This window comes from Cuculus canorus, chromosome 2, assembly GCF_017976375.1.
Source record: "Cuculus canorus isolate bCucCan1 chromosome 2, bCucCan1.pri, whole genome shotgun sequence".
In the NCBI taxonomy this organism is placed as follows: Eukaryota; Metazoa; Chordata; class Aves; order Cuculiformes; family Cuculidae; genus Cuculus; species Cuculus canorus.
In genome coordinates this window covers 31,198,279-31,223,107 of record NC_071402.1, presented here as the reverse complement: position 1 = coordinate 31,223,107, position 24,829 = coordinate 31,198,279, and the positions used below count along the sequence as shown (strand labels likewise).

At 39.8% G+C, this 24,829-nt stretch overlaps 1 protein-coding gene across 2 annotated transcripts in view; it reads right to left on the bottom strand.

Moving 5' to 3' along the window:
• Positions 1 to 7,258: 7,258 nt before the first annotated feature.
• ZNF704 (zinc finger protein 704) overlaps positions 7,259 to 24,829 on the bottom strand; it is a 105,406-nt gene continuing 87,835 nt past the window's right edge. The window contains exons 9-10 of one of the 2 annotated variants that reach the window (XR_008448419.1): positions 22,826 to 24,144; positions 7,259 to 20,916 (exon numbers count right to left, since the gene is read on the bottom strand). Coding sequence is in view for 1 of the 2 variants with exons in the window: in XM_054057975.1 (XP_053913950.1) it covers positions 24,033 to 24,144 (112 nt within the window). In the remaining variant the exon portion in view is untranslated. Of the gene's footprint in view, positions 20,917 to 20,947; positions 24,145 to 24,829 lie in introns of those variants that run through there. The other variant, XM_054057975.1, reaches the window with a different exon arrangement.

Here is a 24,829-nt window from a genome sequence, read left to right as displayed (position 1 = left end):
TGGGGAATGTATCTGAATGGAGAACGTTCTCTGAAGGACAGGAAGAGCAGATGCTTTTTATAGCCAAGGAGAACAAAATGAAAATTTGCTTTTTCTGGATGATGTTTTGCTTTGTGAAAGATTTGAGTAAGCCAGAATGAGAGTTACAGTTCGGGTGCTCTCCTAACTTTTTTCTACGGCTCCTTTCAGTGTGTCTTTTTTTCTTGAGCTGTCAGGGTGCTTATTGCAGCTGTTTGACAAGAATTCAGCCCATGTGAACAAGGTAAAGAAGAAAATTTCCATCATGTTCCTTTTCAAATCAAAAGGTTTAGTTAACAATATTCATGCTACAAACTGTTTAAATATTATGTGGGCTTTTTTGACATTTCTCATAGAATTAAGAAATACAGTTGGCTTGCTTAAACTGTTTTCTTTGGTGTTAACTTTGAAGAATGAAGATGAGACTTTCTTTGCCAACCAGGGTCAGCATGTTTCATACACTCAAAGGGCTAAAGTGCAGCTGGAGAAAAAAAAAAAAAAAGACCTAAAACCAGTGAGAAAACAGAGAATAGGGCATCACCTGGTGTTAGACCTGTGAGAGACCCACTGCCCTCCGCAGAATGATGGGGCCAGGCTGGGTTGGGCAACTCTGCTTTGCCTCGTTTCCCATTAGTGAAGGAAGCAGCAGCTTGTCTTTTGGAGAAGGAATATCTTCCCTATTGACTTCCTGACTGTCTCTGACCTCTTCCCTATCATCTCAGGGGTCTTCTCTTGGCCCTTAGGTTCTCCTTTAGTAATATCTCAGCCCTGACATCAAGCCCAGTTTTCAGGGACAGGGGACGGGGCAAGCAGGGAGCAGCAGGAGGAGGTGGGGATTCTTTTTAATAAGCTGAAATGTCGAGAAAGAATCAAGGGTCTGCCAGTGACAGGTTTGTCTCTTCTCATTGATGTCAGCTTAGCCTCGCAATGAGGGGCATAATTAGGTGTCCCTCTCTGTAGCTTGTGTTCTTGTACTGTATGAAATTGGAACTGTTGTAACAAATTGCAACTATTGTATGAAATTGTTACATGCAAAAATAAAATGAAGATGTTAGAAGAAGATTTCCATTTCTAACAGTTTTATTGGGAATTGAATCCACCATAACTGCGGGACACGCAGCTTTGTCTAGACTTTATAGACTTAAACTGGAGACACAATGGGGAAATTAGGTAAAAAAAATTATGTTTTCACACGTATATATGCAGCAGTCACACAATCAGTCATATGGCAAGAAGGCATGCGCTGCACTGGATCAAAAGGGAAGAGCCTAGCATGAGATTAAAGAGGGGATAATTGCAAGCAACCAGAAAGTTTTATAATAGAGGTGATAATAATATACAGCAGAGGCAAGAACTGCAAGGAAGAGAAATGAGGATAAAATGCAAGTAAAAGAGATCCTTTGATCCTTCTGGGTATCTCCCTATATAACAGAATTATTTTATCACCCACTTACTTCATTTCCTCTGCACTTTCATCTTGCTTTGCTCTGACAGCTTTCTAGTTCCCCTGCCCTGCCGCTACCCCAGGTCTGCCTCCCACCACATGTCTCATAGAAGTGCAGTGCAGGATACATCTCTATCAAGTGCCAATTCTAAATATGAAACATCTTCTGTGAGAGACTGTACTTCCCATTTTGCTGCTGACTTCAGGAAGCAACAGAGCTGGCAGAGGGAGGAGCTCTGAAAATCACCCCACTTAGGAAGCCACATGGCCTAAGTTCAGCCTGAATGCTAAAATTCCTGACCACCATTCTGGGAGAAAATGTGAATATTTAAAGAAGAGAATACAGGAAAGTAGCAGCCTGGGAGTGTTTTTTTTTCTGGATATTTTTTGAAATTTCTTATTTCTGCCAAAACTGTGGAACTAAAAACCATTTTCCTTACTCCTTCCATGCCTTATTCTGTACCCTGTTTGGTTTCAAAGATCAAGAGGTCCATGACCAGCAGGGAGGAACCAGCCCTTTCTAAAGAGGACAATATTTGAATCTCCTAACAGAAAACTCCATGCTACAGCACTTCAGAAAGTCTGGTCAGCCAAGCTAGCAGCTCTGGCTAAACTTGGTTACGTGAGTCACCACTTCACTAACTTCATGCCTCAGGCATGATGAGCAATAATGGCAGTGATACTATTGTACATCAGAGCAAGGAACCTACAGGGAACAGAAAAGAGAAAAATAAAAAGGAATGAAAATAAAGAGCCAGTTTCTGCTCTAAGATGGCTAGAAGTCATGTTGATGGGCTGAAAAGGGCTAATTGAATCATAGAAACATTTAGCTTGGAAAAGCCCTTTAAGATCATCATGTCCAACCATAAACCTGACACTGCCAAGTTCACAGCTCAACCATGTCTCTCAGCACCACACCTACACATCTTTTAAATACCTCCAGAGATGGTGACTTCACCCTGGGCATCCTGTTCCTGTGCTTGATGACCCTTTTGGTGAAGAAATTTTTCCTAATATCCAAACGAAACCTCCTCTAGCACGACTTGAGGCCATTTCACCTTGTCCTATCACTTGTTACCAGGAAGAAGAAGCTGGCACCCACCTCCCTACAACCTCTTTTCAGCTAGTTGTAGAGCAATAAGGTCTCCACTCAGCCTCCAGTTTCCTCCAGGCTAAACAGCGCCAGTTCCCTCAGCCGCTCCTCATAAGACTTGTTCTCCAGACACTCCGCCAGCTTCGTTGCCCTTCTCTGGACGCGCTCCAGCACTTCACTGTCCTTGTAGTGAGGGGCTCAAAACTGAACACAGGATTCGAGGTGCAGGTCTGGCACAAACCGTGGTTTGCAGTGATTTCTGGAGGTGGCTCGCTCTGTGCTCGCTAGGAGGGGTGAGACTTTAAAGCACAGAGCTTTAGCTAGAAGTCCTCTGGTGTTGGAGTCCCCATTACAGATGTAATGGAAAGATGAAGACATCGTTGCACTTCCATTTCTGAGGGTGCCTGCTTTGTACCTAGTGCATTTTCTGACATCGCTAAAAGAGCAAGGATGCAGGAACGAATCTGTTGCCTCTTCTGAGGTAGGACTCAACACACCCTTTTTGCTGATGTTTGTAGGTACCGTCAGTGAGAGTCCTACTGCTGTGCAGGTGGGGGACACCCTGCACTGGCTGGTGAGGTGTATCCTGGGAAGTGGGAAGCAGGTCTAATGGGACAGGTATAGGTGTAGCAAAGATGAAAGGGTGCCTAGTGAAGCTGTAATTCAGAGTGGGATAAGAACGTGATTAATCCTGTCTTCCTTGTCACAGCCCACAGGCTTTGACAGTTCCCCCCGGCAGAGCGAGTAGTATCTGCTTCCTGTGACCTTACATGGGCTCATCACTGAAGGACGTTATTAAAAAATATCTGGGTTTCTACTTGTTGATTCATTTTCTGATCCTCTTGTGCCTAGACAGAATGGGTGAAATGGTTTGAATGATATAGGGAAGTGCTTAGAGGAGTGAATAACAGAGATGTAGAGCACATATGCCTCACTGTGCCAGTTGTTGTGTTAAGGTGGGAAACAGGACAACAAGAAAGATATCAGAAGTAAGACAGGAGAAACAGAATTCCACAGGTTAATTAGTCAAATGCACAGAACCACATGTAATGAGAGAGGGATGCTCTGTGCCTTGTACATGAGATAGTTCAGTACTGGTGATGATACAAATACAGCTCTGATCTGCAAGGATCACTGACAATATTCCTGTTACTCCACCACTTCCCAGCTAAAGCTCTTTCTAAAGCTTTGTGAAGAATTTAGGTAAATCCTTCTCAAGTTTAAGAACTGTTACCTGCTGAATTTGCCATGCTTCAGTTTTTTATGAGATGGAGGATTTTTTTGTGCTCAAGTCAAAAATGAAAATTGCAAGGGGTTTGTGTATGTGCCCTCTGGGATGTGGCTGTTGTGTTCTCCAAGTTCCCAGCCTGGGTCTGCAGGGCCAGCCTACCGTATTCCTTACACCTCACCTTGCTGTTGACTTTTGCCAGCTATTTAGTGACCTTCCAGTACCTGAAGGGGCTACAAGAGAGCTGGGGAGGGACTGTTGACAAAGGCTTGTAGTGATAAGACAAGGAGCAACGGGTATAAACTGGAGAGGGGCAGGTTTAGACTAGGCATGAGGAGCAATTTCTTACCTATGAGGATGGGGAAGCACTGGCACAGGTTGCCCAGGGAAGTTGTGGCTGCCCCATCCCTGGAGGTGTTCAAGTCCAGGCTGGATGGGGCCTTGGGCAGCCTGATCCAGTGGGATGTCCCTGCCCATGGCAGAGGGGATGGAACTGGGTGATCTTTAAGGTTGTTTCCAGCCCAAACTATTCTACGATTTTATGATTCTGATTTCTGGCGACTGCAGATTCACTGCACACCACAAGAGGGCAGCACTGGATAAGCGTGCACCTCCAGTGGAGGCTCGTCAAAATATTTTCAGATGTTAAATGTGCCATTCCCACTTGTTTCAATAAAACTGGTGAGCACTGAATTGCTTTCCATAACAGTTGTATGTAATACAATTTTACCTCGCATGTATTTTTTACCTCATCTTTCCTAAAAAGAAAATGTTTAGAAATTTAGAAATTGTTTTCTAGTAGTTTTCTCTTTTTCTGCCTGTTCTTATTTTGAAAACTAATTTTATGAAGTCTCTGAACCATATATATATACACACACACTATATAATCACATTTATATATATACACACATGCATGTATATTATTATACATGTTGTATATAAAATAATATATATATTAAAAAATCTGCTTATAATATTATGAAGGAAAGGTTAAAAGCTTGCAAAGATGACAGTTAAAAAGTCAGGGAAGGAAGGGTATGTCTGCTTCTAGCAGCCAAAAGGGTATGTTCACATACTTCTGTAAAATACTGAAGTTTAAGATTCATGGATCAGCGAGATTTGTGCAGTCAGAGCGAGACACTTAGAGCTGTGCCATAACGTTGCTTACTTAAAAACAGGTTTGGCCATTTAAGCCAGTCCTTGGTAGGGATTCCTCCCTGTCTCCCTGTCTGTGAGTTTTGTTTTGTTTTTAAAACATGGCACAAAATCAATGAAGGTTAGAGTAGGACGCTGCTATAGTGACTATAAAGCAAAGCTGAGATGAAGAGTAATGAGAAATTGCCTTGTATTGAAACAAATATTTATGCAAACTCTTCTTCCACAAAAATTGAAAAAGAAAGAAAAGGTAGATCTGCTCATGATGGCATCACCTGGGGATAAAGCAGGAAAACAGAATTCAGGAAGCTGCCAAGTCTTTTCTCTTTTACTCCTCTCTGAAGCTACAATAAATTTAGAACATAAATCTTAGCATAATATTTGCTTTTTATTTTGTTAATCATTAAGAGAAATGTAGCTTAGTCTTCAAGCCAATATGGCAATTTTTATACTCTAAATATTTTTCTTGGCATCATACAAAAGAGTGGGTGGGAGAGGGAGAAAAAAGTTGGCAGTTTAAACAAATAAACTAGAAAATAACATGTTTAATTAAGGGGCACAAAAATAATGTTGCTGGTCTCCAAGTGGTATTTTCATTGCTAAGAAGTTACTTTTAGGGCAGCAGGTTTCCACTAGGACTTCACAGAAGAAGTAAGATTATACCAGGTTGATCCTGTAACAGCACGTTTGGAGAAAAGTTCTCAAACATACTGGCACAAAACGACAACGGCAACATCTGAGGCACAAAATGTACCGGGTACTGCAACAAAAATTGTTTTCTTGCAGCCACGAGTGTCTGAAGCCCAAATTTTAATTTAGTGTATTATCTTCGATAGAAGAAATGAGGTTACAGGAAGTCACTGATGCAGGCAGAGAAGGAATCTCTCAAAATTTTCTAAAGGGAGTACATGAAGATGTGAAATATTTCTAAACCAAATGCACCTACGGCAGTAACTTCTTAAAATTGTTCAGAACTGTCTCAAAAAGAGACAAAGCCTGTATGAAAGCAGAAAACATGTTGTTTGCATAAAGAGAATTATGATGGTCTGTATGCCTGTTTTCAGAAACATCAATCACAGCAGAGATTATTATCTCTTAAAGTGGTATTTACTTAGTGGAACTTAATCTGAAATATCACTAAACCACTTCCTTATTTAATTATTATTATTATTTAATAATTCCTTAATTATATGACTTCAAATCCCTTCCTTTTTATATCTAGAGGACTCGGCTGTAGGATTACCAACTCTGATGACACAAGTAAGACAGCTTTGGGTCCGTCTGGCAGGAGTGGGACTATGAACGTAACAAACGCCTCCAACAGAAGCTACAAGCAGTGCTGCTCACTGCAGCAGTGCCTCATGTCCATGGGATGGCATGCATATTCAGGAAAGGGCCGTTTGGACAAGCCTGACTGTTAGTGAGGACCCGTGTTGTTGGGTGTCAGGGCAAGGTCTCTGCCTGAGCTGTTTTGACTGTGGTTTAGAGAACAAATTAGTTTAGAGATCCTCTTTACTAGAGATGGAGAGCTGTGTCAGGATGTGTGTTGTGGTGAGGTGTTGCTTGAGGGGAGAAAAATGCAAAGTGAAGAGGAGTGATTATACCACTCATTAAATTTAATAGCCTTGCTATTTATATTGGAGTTGGCTTTGTGGCAGTGGGTAGGAATGCATTAGCTAAAGGGAAATCTAAATATGGCCTAACAAAGCTAGAAAGGGACTTAAGAACTTGGACAGAAATGGTACTAGTTAATACTTTTTTTTTTTTTTAATAAACTACTCCCTGTTTCAGGAATCTCTCTCCAACCCGCACATTTGAAGCAGTCCCTTCATTAGCTTTACCATGAGGAAGGCACATCTTGTTCCAGTGAAGGTTTGCCTGTCAGGAGTGTTCCAGTGTGCACAGGGAGGTGGCTCCTCTACTGCCAGGCAGAAGCGGGACAGGAAAAGTGTTGCTAGTTTAATGCATCGGGAAGACCAGTTTTATAGCACAAACCTGGAAGCAGGAAACTATAGTCACTATTTAAAGGCTGCACTTAAAATTCACAGGGTCAAACCTTACTATTCAAGGGCCACATCCCTGTCCTTTGTGTCTTGGCTCATGTAACCGCGTCTAAATATCTGCCTTCTGATTGAAGGGGAGGAATTCAGTCCTGTTTGTAATGAGGTCAATGCAAAAGCTGTCACTGACTCGAGCTGGTCCTTGGTTGATCGCCTGACATTCATGGCTGTAAAAGAACTGAAGTTCACATAAACACGTAGCAGAAGTTATTATACTCAAGAGTTTTATTACATGAATAATTTGACATACTCTGTGGTAGTCAGATACAAGTGCATTTAATTAAATGTTTTGTGGACATCATAACAGTCAGAATATTTCAGCTGAACAGTCAGTATTTGGCTGAATTCAAGCCAGTGCAATTAATGACATAACCATAAACAGGAAGTTACAGGTCTACAATGAGGTTAGACTAGATAGCAACAGCATATTTATTGTCACATCAAAGCATTACGAAGTATGAAAGCCCAGTATTTCAACTATCTCTAAAATGGTATTTGTACAAACCTGTTGTAGATACCTAAATGTAAGGATTTGTCACATCAGTGATGGATCATGACTTTCTCTATTTTCTGGAAGTTATTTAAATATTCAAAACTATCTGGGGCAACAAGAAGAAATGTAAACATCTGATGGTCCTTTGAAAGTTCCTTCTGAGAAAATACACTGTGTGCCACAGGAAAAGTGCATTCTAGCTGGTATGTCTGCTATGGCCAGTTTGACTCGAATTCACATAGCACCAGGTATTTATCCATTTCTGCAGTATAAAGTTAGAAAATCTTTGTATTAACTCAGAAAAGAGAAAACAAAGTCAAAAGTTTTTTTTCTTCTTCTTTCTTTAGAGGAACAACAGTTAAATAAAAAACCCCCACCCACCCAACATTTAAACAGTTACCTCTTATGTACAAAGGAACCACAAGCTAGCAAAGCGCATAGCCAGTGAACAGTCTGTATTATTTTTTTTTCCTTCAGGTTCATGTACCCGAATATGAGTTTATTTACAGGTGGACAAGTATCCACAGAAGTAATAATCAGAATACTTCTATTTGGCTAAAAGTTGTATAAAAAAAGACAGAACACTTTCTTCAAATACTTTCCAAATATATATATATATATTAAAAGTATTCAGTATTTCCATTAGTGCCAGAGTTGGAAGCTCTTTCTCATTTTAAAAGTCAACTTTGTGATAGTGACAGCAAAGGACTGACAGTCGCAGTCAGTGCTTTGATTTGAGGGGCTGCAGCTGGAGCTCCCCCAGACCCACGGGATGGCTGCAGAGATGCAGTAGTGTCTTTCTGTTGCTGTTACAGGCCATATCCTGGGAACGGAGATCTGCCTGCGCCAGAGCCTCCTGTGCCACGCTGAGCATCCCTACAGCTGCCTCTGTGTAATCCTCCTAGGGCAGGTCCTCTGCTGATAAAAATGATCACGGCTAAGGGAGATACGGTAGCTGACAACCCCTGAAGACCTGTCCTCATGCATTTTTTTCAAGTCACTGGGTTCTGTGGATCGCGCTGTGGGGGCCCCGGTAAGGAATATGTTTTTCTATTGAGCAACATACAAAAAGCACTGCATTCTTTTAAAAGGACAGTGTTTAAAAAAACCCCACAACAACCCAAAAATCTATGAAGTAGTGGAAATATTCTTTATGCAAATGGACAACTAGCATGGGCAGGTAGCTCAATAAATGGGAAAACATATTTTCCACGCTAATTCTTGTAAAGAATATAAAATGAAAGGCCTTAGCCCATCAAATACAAATACATACTGTAAAAGCATTTTTCAGTTAAACATAGCCTGGATGAGGGCACATCTCTGAATAGATAAGCATACCATTGCCTTCATACTGGTATCAAATATTTGATTAGTTTGCATATAAACAAAATATTTCTTTGTTGTGAAGTCCAAGCTTGCTTTACTCTAAAGCAAGGATATTCTTAATGCATCTATTTTTGTTGTCTTTCCTCCTGTAGGATAAACTATAAGAAACACAATTCATTCACTGACTAGACTGGGCTCATGTATATTAGAGCAACAACCCAAAATTTAAGTAAGAAAGTTGCATGCAATACCTTTTTCCTTCATGTAATTACAACTACAAGAACAAGACATCCATTTTCCATCTTTCCAGCTCCCTTCCAACAGACAGTACACCAAAACCAAGGTCTGATCCTTCATATCATACGCACCCCAGCCCTGAAGCGCAGTCAGTGCTTAGGATGAGGAATTGAGGGTTTCCAGCAATTATGATCTGGGGCAGCAGGTCTCAGCTGTGAGACCACTGCCCCTAAGGAGTCATCGGTGACTCCTAAGCCACTCCAGAGCACTGCGGAGAACAGAAGTGGTGATAAGGGTGAAACTGGGCTCGTAGGGTGGCTGAAAAGGCTCTCAGAAGGAGGAGGATGGTGGCTGCAAGCCCAGTTTGCAGTCACCCCCTCCATGGCATCGCTTGCTCTAGCGCTGCTGCAGACTCCTACAGCCCCCATGCAATAGAGCAGCTGCTGGTCCCCATCTGCTGCCCGAGCGTGCGAGATGCTGAGCAAAAGTGCAAGAGGTGCTGGGACTGGAGCAGCAGCAGCTCTGGCAAGAACAAGCACAAGTACCACATCCCTCTGCTTGGCCATGCGGTCCCCAGGAGTCCAAACTGGTCCCCGAGAGCATGCCTGGTCCCTGCCTTGGCCACAGCCCCCTGGCCTCGCTGCTCCTGGGGCCCTGGGAGCTCAGCGCTCCTCTGTCCTGCATCTCAAGCTTTTGGAGAGCAGAAACAAGATGGGAGGCAAATACACATTAAAGAAGATGGGAGCACCTTCAGCTCCTGAAGTTTGGGGGGTTGCTAACCTAGGGGAAAAGGTTGGAGTTGAATTGATTCAACATACAGTGTGCAGCTATATGAAAATGCATAGTTTGTACGTATACATTCATTTACAAAGATCAAAGGAAGGTTCTTTGCTATGTAGCTTAACCACCATCTGGTTTCAACAAAAATGCGACCTGACAAAGCTACAGGAGACCAGTTAAGCACATGGCTTGCAAGTTTGTGGTAGCTGAACTGCACTTCCCAAGTAAAGAATGAGCTTATTTTTCTTCCTTTTTTTTTGAGATAGTTTTAAGTAGTTTTTAATTCAAAGGCTGCTGTCTCTGCAATAACATATACTAGATTTTGGGATTGCATGAGATTTCAATTCAATCGTGGTCATCTGAGTATTGGTGCACCCTGCTCTGGGGTTTATTAGCAAGTATAAGCCCTGTGAGACAGACAAGCAAATCAACAGAAACCTGGTTTTACCTGTTCTGCGTGAGCTAGATTAAAATATGCTTCTTTTAAAACGCTGAAATTCCAGTTCAGTAGCAAATTGTGCTTTTTTGCTTTTTGTTTTTTTAGCAATAGCCAAGCTGCAATTTAGAAAATCCTTGCTCACTTTTGTTTTTATTTCAGTTAACATTTTGGAACCTGGCTGCTTCCCACACGGAACGTCTATTGTCTTGAGCATCCCTGAATGTACAACAGTAATGCACCAGGCAGGATGGGCTTAACGACAAGGAGAAAGCCTTGGTTTAAATGATCTATTTTAATTTTGTTTTCCATTTGTGCTCTTTTGAAGAAAAATTGCTTTCTCACCTGTGATACTTAATAAAGTTCGCTGCTAAAGGTAATTTAACAATTATAACTGCTTTTTACTAATCAAGATGTTCTAAGAATATTTAATTCAGCAATGAATTGACTTTGGTAATGACACTTCATATTCTGTTGTGTTCTTAATTAGGAAAAAAAGTTAATGCACCTAGGCTAGTGATGATTTAGATTATTCCATGAAATTTTTATTCAACTGTATCTATGAAAATTGCACAAAAGCATTTTGAAACTAGAAAAAACACAAAAGTCAAATAATCGGGATTTACCACGAGAAGAGTAAATTTATCAAAGGATATTTTTGCAATCTAAGTGAAGAAACATTTTCTGTAGCTACTGAACTGATCATTCAGTGGGAAAGGAAAAAGCAGAAAAGGGTTTTTTCCACACAAACAAAGAATATTGGAAGTGCAAAACAGTAAGATTTGCTCATTCTAAAACCCAGTAACCAGAAACAAACTATTCATTAACTCATTACTTGAATAACTTGAGAAAAAAATATTCCTTCTCAATTTTCAGAAAAAAAGTTACACTGTCCAAAGCTGGTTTAGTGCATTAATAAAACTCAAGAGCTAGTGCTTAGCGAATGAGTAGCTCAGTCTTTCTTTAAAGTTTCAAGTGCAAGCACACACTTCTTAGTACTTTAACTCAATTATTTTCATAGACTTTTAGGCATTAATATACATTGCTATTGCACATGCTTTTCATTTAATGAAAATATTTGAAACATTTGGAGTGATATGATTTGTACTGAGAATGACTCCCTACATATCTGAAGTCTATTGGAAGTGCTCTCGGTTCTGCAGGCAGAATCAACTCAGATGCAGACACAAAGATTTTAAGACTTTTTTTCATATCACGTAACAGCAAAATTCTTAAGAGGAATTTCAGAGAGCCCAGGTCTGTATGTTTTTGATGTAGCACTGAAACGCTTTTAGTGGGAACAGACTGCAGAGTTTTTTTTTATGAGTTATGGCCACAGTCCTCTGAATTCTGGAGTTCTCCTCAGCTACAGGGAGACAGTGAGAGTTTCACAATGGTCTGCACAGTGGAATTTTGTTTTCTGTGATTTTTTTATCTTAAGAAGAAGAAAATCACCTGATTGTAGTAAGAAACGGGTTTTTGTTCTGTGCAAGGAACTGGCAGTGGAAGTCGCTTATCTAAATCTGTTGTGCTGGCCCACAAACTGCCCCCAGAGGGCAGAATCAAATCAGATTGCACAGGAACATCATCTACATGCAAAAATCTCTTTTAAGCTTTCCTTCGAATGCACACGAAAACACAGAAACCAGTTGGGGAACAGAACTCTTATTTGTGCTGCCTGACAGCCCACCACCTTGGAGGAGGCCTGGCACTGCTTTTGCTCCTCAGTCAAACACAAACTGAGTTTTTGGAGACACCCTGTGCTTAGTGCAAAGGTTTTAAGCTTTATTTTTCCGCACCTGCAAGACCTGTGCAGCACTGTGCGGTACTCATCTCTGTGATAGGATGTGTAGGCAACACTGATCTACACTTTCTCTTCAGCACAGGTATCGCTATGCTCAGCAGTGTTTAAGCCTGCCAGACTCCCAGGAGTCCTACCGGCTCCTGGGAGGATACAACAGCTTTACAGCATGCAGAACTACCCAGATCCTGCACATCTCCTGTAGGCGAAACTGAAGCTTGATTAAAAGATACATTCGCAACTCAAGGTGAGGCTGTACTCATGCTGTTAGAGCAGGGGTCAGCTTTTACTTTTACCTATGGATATAGAAACAAAAAAGCAGGATGTAAGAAAGTCTCTTAAAAGGAACTGGGGACTCTGGGAGGAGACTGACAAAGCGCTTCTGCAGGGATTTCACACCATGGTGTTCAGAACTTCAGAGCACAGACATCTCGTTCCCCTTTTTACTGCCATGTGCTTTGTCTTCCAGTTACTGCAGGCTTCCTCTTTCCAGATGTGATTTGGAATAAAGAGTTTGGACAAATAAAAGTAAAAAGGCCTTTGTTTTCCAATATAGTCCACAAGATGTGAAGGGACTCTGTGCTGGGGTAGAGTAGCTGTTCTTTGTTTAAAGCATTGAAATTGGCATCTAAAAATTATGAAGCTAAACTACATACAACAGTATTAGGATTATAAGCTTAACGCTAAAGCCAAGGTGAAGATGAAATCTTTGTTAGCTCATTTAGGAACAAGAGGATTGTCTGTAGGACATGAGTTCCCAAAGTCAGAGGGGGATAAAGTCAGAAAAGAACAAATGTAAATACTATTAGCGATGCAGAAGAACTGGGTCTGTAAGCCTGAGGGGTTGAAGAGCTACTGTTTAAAGCAGGAAAACACTCGCGTATGGCTTCTGTTGGCGTCTTCTGCTTGTGCGAGTTCAGCCTCTCTAGAGACAAGGGGCTTCTCAGGCTGCCCTCTATACTGCATTGCCTTAGTGTGGTGAAAAATGTATCTCTGGCAATTAAGTTAAACTGATTTCAACTTTTCTGTGAGCTCTTTTCGTTTTAACCAAGCTTATTAAACAGTTTTAGACTTATTTTAATTAGATTACGGTAATTTTTTAAGACCCATATCAATTAAACTAATGCAGATTTTGTAAATAAGAAAATGCAATGTCAAGAACTTTGTCTCCTACTTATTCATTTTCCATTTTAAACTGTGCTGTCCTTCAATACTTCAATTAAAGTACTGAATTTACCAAATCATAAATAATTTCAAAAGCTATAGTTTTTTCAACATAATAAGATTTCTGCTCTAAATATTTATTTGTTGTTTTATGGAACTTGTATTTTTATAAAAACATCGTAGATTCATGGTTAATTTCTTGTTAAAAATACATTAACAAAATTTTTATTGTTTTTTAATATCAAAAATACATGGCCCAAGACTGAAAAATAAATAAAGTGCAACACAGAGCAAATTAAAGCTCAGTCATTTTAAACTGAGTGAAAGAAGAAACGCTCTGGTTCTAAAACCAGTAATTCCGCAAAAATGTTTTTAAAAAAGGACTTAAATTTACTTCACATTTGCCAAACCAATATTTGACAGGAAACAAAGGAAGAACAATATATGTTGGCAGAGATTTCCCTTTTGTGATTTAAGTGAAACAAAAGGATGCATGGATAAATACTGCAGTCTTAAAAACTGCACAATTGGGCTTTTGTTTTCCCACAGCTGCTTAACTTGTGCTAATTTCACCCCCTTCTATGATGGAAATACTTTTTTTACGTGAAATAATATTTGAGTAGCAGATGACAAAAAAACATAATTGCTTTTTTCCAGAGTTTTAAAAAAAAACACAGTGCAATTGCTGCTGACAGTTAGCTTCCTTCAGTTACCTCGTGAATCTCTACCTTCTCCCTGGCATTCCCATCACTCTTGCACTGATGCTATAATAAAACGGCGCTGAAAAACTGCACTAGGCAAAGAGAGTCTTTCCTATTTGCTACTATGTCTGGATAAGAAGTATACCCTGCTTTTCTGTGGCCCAGAGTTCTCCTGCAGAGATCACATCTCCTCGCCCCACAATAAACCCTACCTGGCCTGAAATTACCCTGAATTACACTTGCTCCAGGACACCCCTGGTGTCGGGGGAGCAACAAGGTCTAATAAGGTTGCTTTTCATGTCCCTTAACTCCTCCAATATCTGCTTAGCAAAATGATGGCACAGCTGAGAGATCTTAAGACTCACTACATACAGGATTATTGATCTAACTCCTCTGTTTCCTCTGTAGACTCCGTTTCATATCAAAATCAATGCTGTTTTAATGATATCCTAGTAGTGCTAAGCAAGCAGCTGTTAGTGGAGCTCTCTTGATCTTCCTGCTGTAGGAGTATGGGAGAGTCCAGGCCCTTAATGAGACTTCAGCGAAGACAGAGTGGGATAAAAGTAGTATTATGCCCGTCACATGAAGAGCAGTAGTACAAACCTCAAGCCATAAATAATCAAGCCTTTAGGCACTTTAAATAGATCTACACTTTTTAGGAGTGGTTCTAGCCAGCATAACGTGGGATATTCTCTCTAGAAAAGTCTCTGCCAGGAGGTAGGAAAAGCTCTTCAAAAGCAGCACAAGCTTATGCCAGTTTAATCTGCTGTGGGACTACAGTGTTACTTGAAATGCAGAGATCTAAATCTAAAATAACATTCCCCAAAGCCCATGAATAACAAAACTAACATCTGGTTCCTTGCAGATGCAGTGGTGGCTGGTGCTGTTAGAAATGCCACTGGAAAGTGATGGGGCAATGCTCCCTTTGCAAAAGTCTGCTTTTACATGAAACACTCACTTAGGAAGTGGAAGAGTTGGGAAAGAGTTGGAGACACCCGCCTTTACCTGGGGGTCAAACTCTCTTTGGCCTGGTTTTAGGGCTCTTTGCTGGATTCCAGCAACTCTTGGGAAAAGGATTTAAGGTGATAGGGCTTGGCAAGAGCCCATATGGGAGCATGGTTCCACCAGCCAGTTGAGAAGCTGCAGTGTGGGTATGGAAGGAGGGAAACCACCACTCCTCATTTCAGCTCTGACAGAATTGTAATTTATTCTGTGACTTTCAATAACATAAAAGTTCTCTAACTGTTTTATCTCCTCCTCTGAAAGAAAGAACATTCTTCAAAAGAGTTTTCTGGACTGTGGGTCATGAATGAATGCTGGTAACCATCTCCCTCAAGCTAGACAAGACAAATGCAGCTGACAGCACATCAGCTACGGTGGTGACTCCCTCCACAGTAAACTGACTACCCTGGACTCCATCCTGAGAAACCTCCTTCTCCTTGGATCTGGTATCAGTAGGGTGGATTACAGGCTGAATATCATGTGCTTAACAGCTCCTAAATCCGTCACTGAGTACTGTCACTTAGGTATTACTAGAAACTGAGCCAACATCTTCCAACAGCCATGCAAACACGACTAGGTGGGTATCCATCCCTCTCACAATGCTTAACAGCCAAATTCTCTTCTCAAGCACTCAGAAAGGGAGAGTCACAATTTCCCACCTCCCAACTAGAGTGGAAACAGTCACACGGAGGAAACCCCAAGTGCTTTTGTTCCACAACCGTTACCAGTGTGAGCTCTCTCAGTCGATGCACTTATTCATGGGAATAATTGCAAGTCTCCTGAGAAAATCTGTAGCGCTTCCAGGGCTCAGCTAGTTACAAAGTTATCTGCATTTTGCTCTTAATCATGTAACTAGATTTTTTATCAGGCTTGTAATGTAAAGAAAAAAACACAATCCAAATCTTCTGTAATTGACTGCTTAAGACCAGTTTCCTCCCACTGGGATCCAATTAGAAGCAATTCTGTTTCAGGTCTTACCTGACTGGCTCAAGCCCCTTTCAACTGATGTCTCTAAACCTGAGTTTGTCTCAGAAGTCAGCTGAAGAGGGAAACAACCAAACAGCCTCTGGTCCAACAGACTGGATTGTTTCTGTTTTTCACTTAATTCTGGACTCTGAGCATAAGACAAAAGCACTGAGAAAGATGGGAAAATGACATGTATATCATTACTCAAGAGAAAAAAAATGGTGTAAGATGGCAAGCTACCCATACTTGGCAACCTGTATTCTGCTGTCCCCACTGTGCAGATGGAGAGAAGAAATATGAGTGGAGTTTTTAGTTTGATTGTTTAAACCCTTTGCATAACTGAACAACAAACCTTTAATGTAATCTTTCCCTACATAACCTTCTGCTTGTGTGAGCTCTCCACATTAAGTTGGAGCTCATCATGTTGTATGATCTCATTCAGACTGTACAATATGATGAAATCTCACAATTTTAGAAGTTATTTTCAAAAGAATACAATTTTAAGCTGAGCATCAGTAATTTAGGAATGTCTTCACACTCAGAATACAAACAAATAAAACCCAAAAATTATATGCAAGACACAAAGCAAACATTGAACACTGAAGCACATTCTCATGACATCATGGGAAATTGCAGACTAAATTATCTCTGTAACCAAGGGCAATGTATTTTTTTTTCTTTCAGTAATCCAGAACTTGTATAGCTTTGTAAAGGTGTTTTAGGTTACTTCTGCCATGTGAAACAACATACTGCTATTTTATGTGATTTACAATTCCCCCTCTCCTCCTTTTGGTTCTCACGAAATCCCAAATCCTGTTTTATAATGTATAATAAATGGCTATAAAATTATACCAACATTATAATTCAGAGAGGTAATAGGATCCCAGTGCTATAAAAGTCAGTTTTAAAACAGTGCACATTTTGCAGCGATGTGCAAACACACACCGCTTGTTTCCATAATTTAGCCCTTTGCAAGTATTGCACTTTGTTCATAAGGCTACTGTCTACTAATACTAAAAGTTACACACAGACAACATCATTTGTGGCTTAAAATCAGAGTACTCATAGAATTTTTAGGTAAAATTGTGTATTTCCTCTCATACTCAGGGCTCCGATGCCCCCAGTTGCCTGGAGGAGTGTTGAGTATACAGGGAATACAGATGGAACCATATCAATTTATATAATGTGACCTGCTTGTCATACATTTTTTTCTGATGTGCTCAGATAAATTCCTTCGAGCTTGATGGCAAATAACACACCTTTGACAAACATAAGCAATGCTTTCCCATGCTAAAATGTACAGTTAAGCTCGTCTTCTTTTTCACTTCCCCTTTGCAATGCAGAATGTAATTAAACCCAAAGAATTCTGTAGGTTTGTCTGGTCTTCTAAATACAAGATTAATGGAGTAAAATCAGAACAAGATAGATTGTCTTACAAAGCGCATATCTCAAACAAAGCTGTAAGCGTATCTGCTTTTGTCAATGCCTGATTGCAGAAGAGCATAAAAAATCCGTCCCTTAACTTTAGAAACAGAGAGAGCTTGCTCAACAAACTCCGCAAGGGAAGTCAAACACAGAATTCAGTGCTCTGATCAAACCCAGCCTACAGTTTATCGTTGGACTAGCAGTAGCTCAATCTCTGCGCAGCCACACCGGCTAATTTATAGATTAAGTGAACCCCCGATCCTGAAAGATTTTTTGGCATCATGTAAGCATTAATGGCTACAGTTAAATCCTGATACTAAAAATTCTGATGCTGGGTGCCATTCACATTTTTAGGACCTAAAATTGAAGATTCTGATTTTTATTCACTTCAGTATAAATACTTGGGAATTTGCGGAATGGAGTCCCTGGACACAGGAAAAAGAGTTGATAGGAAAAATTTCTATGCCCCTAAAAGAATTTCTTTGCATACAAACAAAGAAATTGTCGAGAATTTGCATATGTATACCTTCAAAATACTAGTTAACATGTTTCGATAAAACCTTGGGTTTAGTGAAGCTGATACCTTTGCAGATATGAAAATAAAAATGAGGTGGTATGTTTTAATTTCATGTAGAATGAGTACTTGCAAAGTGGCACAATCCAAACTGCCAGGATATCATACTAACACATTATTTTTTTGCTTGCTGAAGCAGTTTGGTAAGAAGTAAATAATTTATAAACAAAGTACGCTTTGACTAAGGAACTATATAAACAAGAAGCCTTTTAAATTTACAGTAGATCCTGAAAAGATTTATACAAATGTCTAGAATTATATTGCAATCAGATTATGGTTCAGGCTAATTTTCTATATTTTTATATCATCTAATATTTTTTTTTCTTATTTGGAACTTCATAAGATACAGCATTAAGTACGACCACGTTCACTAATTAGTGCTTCCTTCTAATTTTAGTAATACAAGAACTGATATATTGCTCTTTAAATTTTGCCTAAAAGAGAGAAAAAAATCAATTTCTTCCATTCAAATAAACCTACATCCTGCCTTTACAGCCCTCTTACATTCCCTGAGGAAATGTGTACTTTCTATTTTTTTTCTCTGTCTTCCCAAGGCAGTTTTTTTAAACAAATATTTTAGTCACTTTTGTTTATCTGACCATTACACATCATCCACTAATTGTTGCAGGGTGCAACACGCTAAGATAAGAACTCCAGAGTTTAACCTACATTTTTTAAGAGTATTGCCAAATGGAAAACACCAACAGTCAAACATTTTAAAATGTTGAAGTCCATCTTTAGCATTTAATTATATAAAGAATTTGGATTTAATTTGAAACCCTACTTCGTTAGTATAATGGCGTGTACATGCCCAAGTAATAGGAAAGCTGAAGCTGCATTTCTACTGCTAAATTAATTTCCCTCAAGGGCATATTAGAGCTCTCACAACACACAGACGGAAAACAATTCTTAGGGTTGTGTTAAAATAAAGCAGAACACCAGCTTGTTACTATATTTATCCATTCTCTTACATTCCATCAGCTGACTGACCAAGTGAATTCTTGCCGTATGTACAATTAAGTACACAAGAAAACCATGTTTTATTTTGCTTGTGCCATCAGAAAAGGGCCGATTTCTACTTTCAGGGTCTTTCTAGACTGCTATTAAAAATGGTCTGTGTGAAGCACAAAAAACAATTAGTGGTTTTGTATTGAGGAATAAATTCAGAAGTTGCAAGTGGAAGATCCACGTCTTCTTTACAGTTTGGATAGAAGTGAGAGCATGGTCTATGTGAAAGCACAATGGTCTAAGACAGAAAAAACAGTTCAAGTGGACTCTACCAACTACAGGCATACATTGGCTTTTTGCAACATCGAAGAAGTTTTTCATGCTCCACATAGAGGCAGACAAGGGCTGCTTACATATAGCAGATACGGAAGGCATTTAAACTCTTAGTTTAGTTAGTTTTTGCTGATAACTTTCTGATTATTTTGCTTAAGGTGCCGAACTTCCGTTAGAACTAAATCTCTGCTATGATGCTTTGCAACAGGCCACACTTATCTTCCAGAAAAACCTGAACAAACACAGATTAAATCCTGTACAGCATGCAGGTCTCAGTTCCAGTGCTACCACCTTACAGGAAGACTGAATAAAGTGTAAATATAAGATCAGAGTTTACAAATGTTTCCTTATCAAAATATTTCTAAGAAAAGGTGCAGCAATTTCTTCAACAGATGACTGAAGTTTGAACCACCAGAAACAAGACTCACTAGTAACTTGCTATGCCTCTACATCTGGCCAGCAAGCTTCTAATTTCACATCCTGCTCCTGAGATGGTGTCACAACACATCTGTAGGCCAGGGAAGAGAGAAAACACTTTGTATTGCCACACTTAGAGCAACTGTCCTGAATTCTTGACAGGGCCACTCTAGCTGGCCCCAAACCATAGCAAGAAATACAAAATCATCCTGAATCACTGGATCAGAATGAAAAAATAAAAACTCAGTGATGAGGACATCTGGGATACGACACGGAGCTGGAGTCTGTTCTTACATGCAAGTTCTACAAGAACATTACGCTAAAGTTGTGCCTCCTGTTGTGTTGCTGACTTATTCATTATCTTAAAAAATGAAGAGGAGAAGGAACAAAGAAAGTGATGTCAGTGATAGCAAATGGTGCAAGAAATCTGCAGATCATTAGACAGCTAACGTTCATACCAGGCTAATGATTCGGAAAAAGTAATTCAACAGATAGGCATTTTGCTCAACGTATTCACACAAGAAGGCCTACAGGCCTGGCTTCCATGACAACAGATACCTGCTAGATGATGACTGGTATTGGTTAAAAGTAAAGGTAAGCCTGTAAATTGGAATGGAAAAGTTTTTGCTCACTTTGCATCTTAAGTAACCTGTTACATTTGTGCAAGGCACTAGGGAATCAGGCACATTCTTTGGAGTGGAAACCATTTTATGACTAAGATGATCTGAGTCTGCAATGTCCAACAGCTTCCTATGGGAGCAGCTGGAGCACAGTCGCAGTTTAAAAATTACCATTAAAATAGAAATTTTCTCCTTTTCTAGATCTTTCAGGAGATGGGGCAAATAGGAAAGTGGGAAGTAGCTGTGTTACAGCATGAAAACTCCTGAAGAAAAATATTTGGGACTTAATACTGTTGATGTCCACTCTGATACTGATGTTGGCAATTTCTGTTACCAGCACCAATACTAGTGAGTAGTTAAACCCAATTAAAAAAAAAATCCTTCCACTTTTATATCTCAGTTTCTGGCTCCTGACATAAATGAACCCATATCCAAATTTTTTCAGCACACAGAGACTGTGTGGTGTGTTCAGGCCATTCTTTCTGACTTCTCCAGGTCAGAGACACTGACCTACATCCCATGGAGAAACTGAAAATAGGGGAAATGGTGAGTACCAAAGATGATAAGTGACTAAAGCATTCTTCCTTGGAAAAAAACATAGAAATCTTACTCTTTTGGGGAGGTCAGTACAGAAGTGTGAGATGAATCGGACATTAGGACAGCGATGCAGCATAAAGCAACACTGAAGGAAGAAACTGAAAAATGGAAGAGGTTATTCCAGGTTACACTCAGCACCACCAAAACAGGAAAAGCTTTGCTGACATTTCTGTTCTTGCTGGGTGTGTCAGGGGGACGAAGGGCATCTCATTGGATGCCGAAGTGCTCGTGAAGTAATCTGAGTTCAATACACAAAGCAACTGGTGAACACTTCATGCAGGTCCAGATGGCCGTGCCATCTCACTATAGCAGGCTATGGCTGAGATATAGTGACTTGAGGAGCACCTACTTTTGAATCAAAATGCCACAGCCATAAGACGCAAAATTGATTTAATATAAAATGCTGATTAAAGGTTGTGTAAAAATATTGGTAATTTAGTTTTGTCTTGGAATGATTTATCAAGTATCTTCCATCCTCTATTTTGATAACAACCAACTTTCTATCATATCTTGATGATTTGTGGCTTTTGCACCTAAATGGAATCTGTATCAAATTTGTACCAGAGGGTGATCTGGGCTGGCAACAAAACCATTCTTCTGTGCATAAATTTATAAATAATATTCTTACTACAATAATTTGTAAAGTGCCCTCAGGAAAGGCGATCACAATGCCGTGACATTATAGAAACGATACACAATTTTAGACATTATTTTCCAAAAAATCCTCCAAAGCAAAAAGGGAAAACGTAAAAGGAAGGGAACAACGAATATACAGGCAAATACTATCCATCTAAAAATATTCAAAATAATTATAGAATGCTTTAAAAGGGGGAGATGGCGGGGCAAATTGGCAGGAGTATGTTGGAAAAGTCCCAAATTTTCTAAGTTCTACAGAAGTAAATGAACCATCAGCAAGCTCAGTGTTTTAAGATGAAATTACTATGAATTACTACAAGGTATTTTACTAAGGAAACTGAAAAAATACAACATCCAAAGAAAACCCATAACCCACATTTTACTAAGAGGAAAGAATACAGTACAGTGGCTACGTATATCCACTGACTTTTCACGTCTTCTTTAAAGAAAACAATCTTTCTCCTCCCTTTTGGCCCCAGATTTTATATATACATATATCTTTTATTTATATATATATATATATAAAAAATACTCATACACACACAAATGTAAGTCTTACTAGAATCCAGAGTCTATTTTTCTTTTAAATTACTTAGACAATAAAATTGGGCAAAAAATCAAATAAGTGCACGCATGCAAGCATCTCTTGCCACTCGTGCATGTAAATTACACAATTTGTAAACAATTGCAGAAATAGGATGCTCAAATTAGGGATCTGATTGCTCAATTAACTTGTTCAGAGAAAATCAAATGACAACCTTCAGCAGCTCCAATTATGAGTTTTACTTCTTAGTATTACTTTACTAAATTCATATTGTATATTCCAAACAACTGCATTGTTATGTTGTGCTTTTACATTGGCATAAGCAGCAATGCACACTTAATAAAGCTATCAAGTGAACTCTGGACCAGATTTGAGGAAGCTGTTTAGATACTTAAGAGTCCCCTTATTTCAGGGAGAATGAACCAGCTTAGGCAATTTTAAAAAAAAAAAAAGATCTGGTCTAATTTCAAACGATATTTAAAAAAAAAAAATATCCAAGAATTTGTGGGCTTCCACACCTTTACCAATAGGCAAAGTTTTACTTCTGTAGTTTTGTTTGGGCTTTTTTAAGGTCTTTTGTTTTGTTTAGCAGGCAAGTATAGTTTAACTGTATACATTCATATCCTACTAACTCCTTACTTTATTTTTTGCACAGAAATAATTGTTAATTAATGGTAGTTCAATACAAGCTGAAAACAAAACAACATCCTGCCACATTCCAGTGTTTACTTTCTAATGGACAGGGGAACCCAAAAGCTATGCAAGTATTGCAAGTACAGAAACTTATGAATTTGTATATCAAAATGAGTTAAGAAATGGACTTTTACCATAAATACGTTGCTCCTTTGGTGTCTTACTTCTTTCTTCTGAGATGATGCTGTGGAAAGCAGGTATTTTCTCTACGAATTTTTTTGCATCGAATCAATCTTAGCAACTTCAAGGGGAGAGGGGAGCCTCGGAAACCATTACCTTAACAATACTCTCTCAAATAAGAGAAAAGGAAGCAAGAGCAGAACTGCTGGGCTGCATAGTGTCCCTGAATAGGTATTACATACAATCCTAGTGGCTGCATTTGCCAGTTCTTTCATTATAGGCCGCTTACAGCAACAGATGTGCTGGCCCAAGTGTTCATCCTCCCTCAGAAAACGGAGAGTGGAAGGAAAAGCTACTGGGCCTCCATTATATTCTTACAGGTTTCAATCAAGCATCATTGGAAATCTTCCCTCAACTTCTTGTTGTGACAATATCTGCTGGTGAATTTCCATTGCTGCCTTTCTTCCTCTAGAGGATCAAAATCCAATTTGGTACTTAAATTACATTGTTCCACTCCAATGGTCTGTGCCTAGTTTAAAAATCTTCCAGGAACACTGCGTGTCCTTCTTGCACATTCAACTTTGCTCTTCTCCTATAAACAAACAAATGAAAATCCCACCTCCTCCCCACATCCCCCTTCCAAAAATATAATCATGACCATTCGTATCAGGAGAATTATTTAGCAGTCTCCAGTCTTAGTACGGCTTTTGTTGAGAAAACTCTAGCTTATACAACTCTGAAGTGTTTATTAGAAAGCTTTCAAAAAGAGATCTTCATTTCAGGAAAAGAAAAATTGCTCAGTTTAGCAAATACAGAGGTTCACAGCACAGAGACTGAAATGGTTAAAAATGACCCTAAGGAGCAAGTAGCTCACAGAGTTAGGAAAAAAATTAACTTTTTCTTTTACAGAAAAACACTAATAGCTGCTCTGATTTCCATACGTAGTAAGACAGAATTTTGTTGTATGTTCTTGGGTTTGCTTTTTTTTCTTTTTGCTCTATTGCTCCACACAGGTTTTGATTAGTGCTTCTCCTTGGCTACAAGTGCTTCACTGTGAAATACAAAGCTCTTTCAAAAAAAAAAACCACCCAAAAAACCCAACAAGAGCCCCCCAACACCACGTCACTGGAGGGAAAATGGGAAGTGATACAGTGCAGCTGCAGCAATCTGGTTCTGTGGTTGTCCTCCCCCATCCCCAAATCCTCTGCATAATTTCAATCTTTAGTCGATGAACCTTTGGCAGGCCTTCTTCCATCGGCAGGCAGTACACCACATATCTCTGTTCTCCATCCCATAGACCTTCCGACACTTCTTCCCCTCCCCTCTAGGTTTCCTGTCAAGAGAGAAAGGGAGCTTGTTAACAAGATGCTTTTGTAGCTTTGCTTAATCATCCTAACATCAGGACAACAATCACAGTGGAGAGCAGCAGGCAGAGAATCCCCAGAATTTCAAAGGAACTTGGGCTGTTTTTGAGTCAAGCGGCAGCTGACAAAGCCGACAGCCATATGGGCTCCACAGCTCTGAGGGACCAATCCTCCTCCTTGCCTGGCTTCTACAGACTGTGCCTCTGATGCTGCTTCTGCTCCAGGGATATCGCCAGGAATCTGCTCCTCTATTCCTCTCTTGTGAGACCTCATCTGGAGTAATGCGTCCAGTTCTGGAATCCTCAACATAAGAAGGATATGGAACTTTTGGAATGGGTCCAGAGGAGGCTACAAGAATGATCAGAGGGCTGGAGCACCTCCCATACGAGGACAGGCTGAGAGAGTTGGGCTTATTCAGCCTGGAGAAGAGAAGGCTCAGAGGAGACCTTATAGCGACCTTCCAGTACCTGAAGGGGCTACAAGAAAGCTGCGAGGGACTGTTGACAAAGGCTTGTAGTGACAGGACTATTTATACTATGAGTATAAATCAGAGAGGGGCAGATTTAGACTAGACATAAAAAGGAATTTCTTCACGATGAGAGTGGTGAGGCACTGGCACAGGTTGCCCAGGGAAGCTGTGGCTGCCCCATCCCT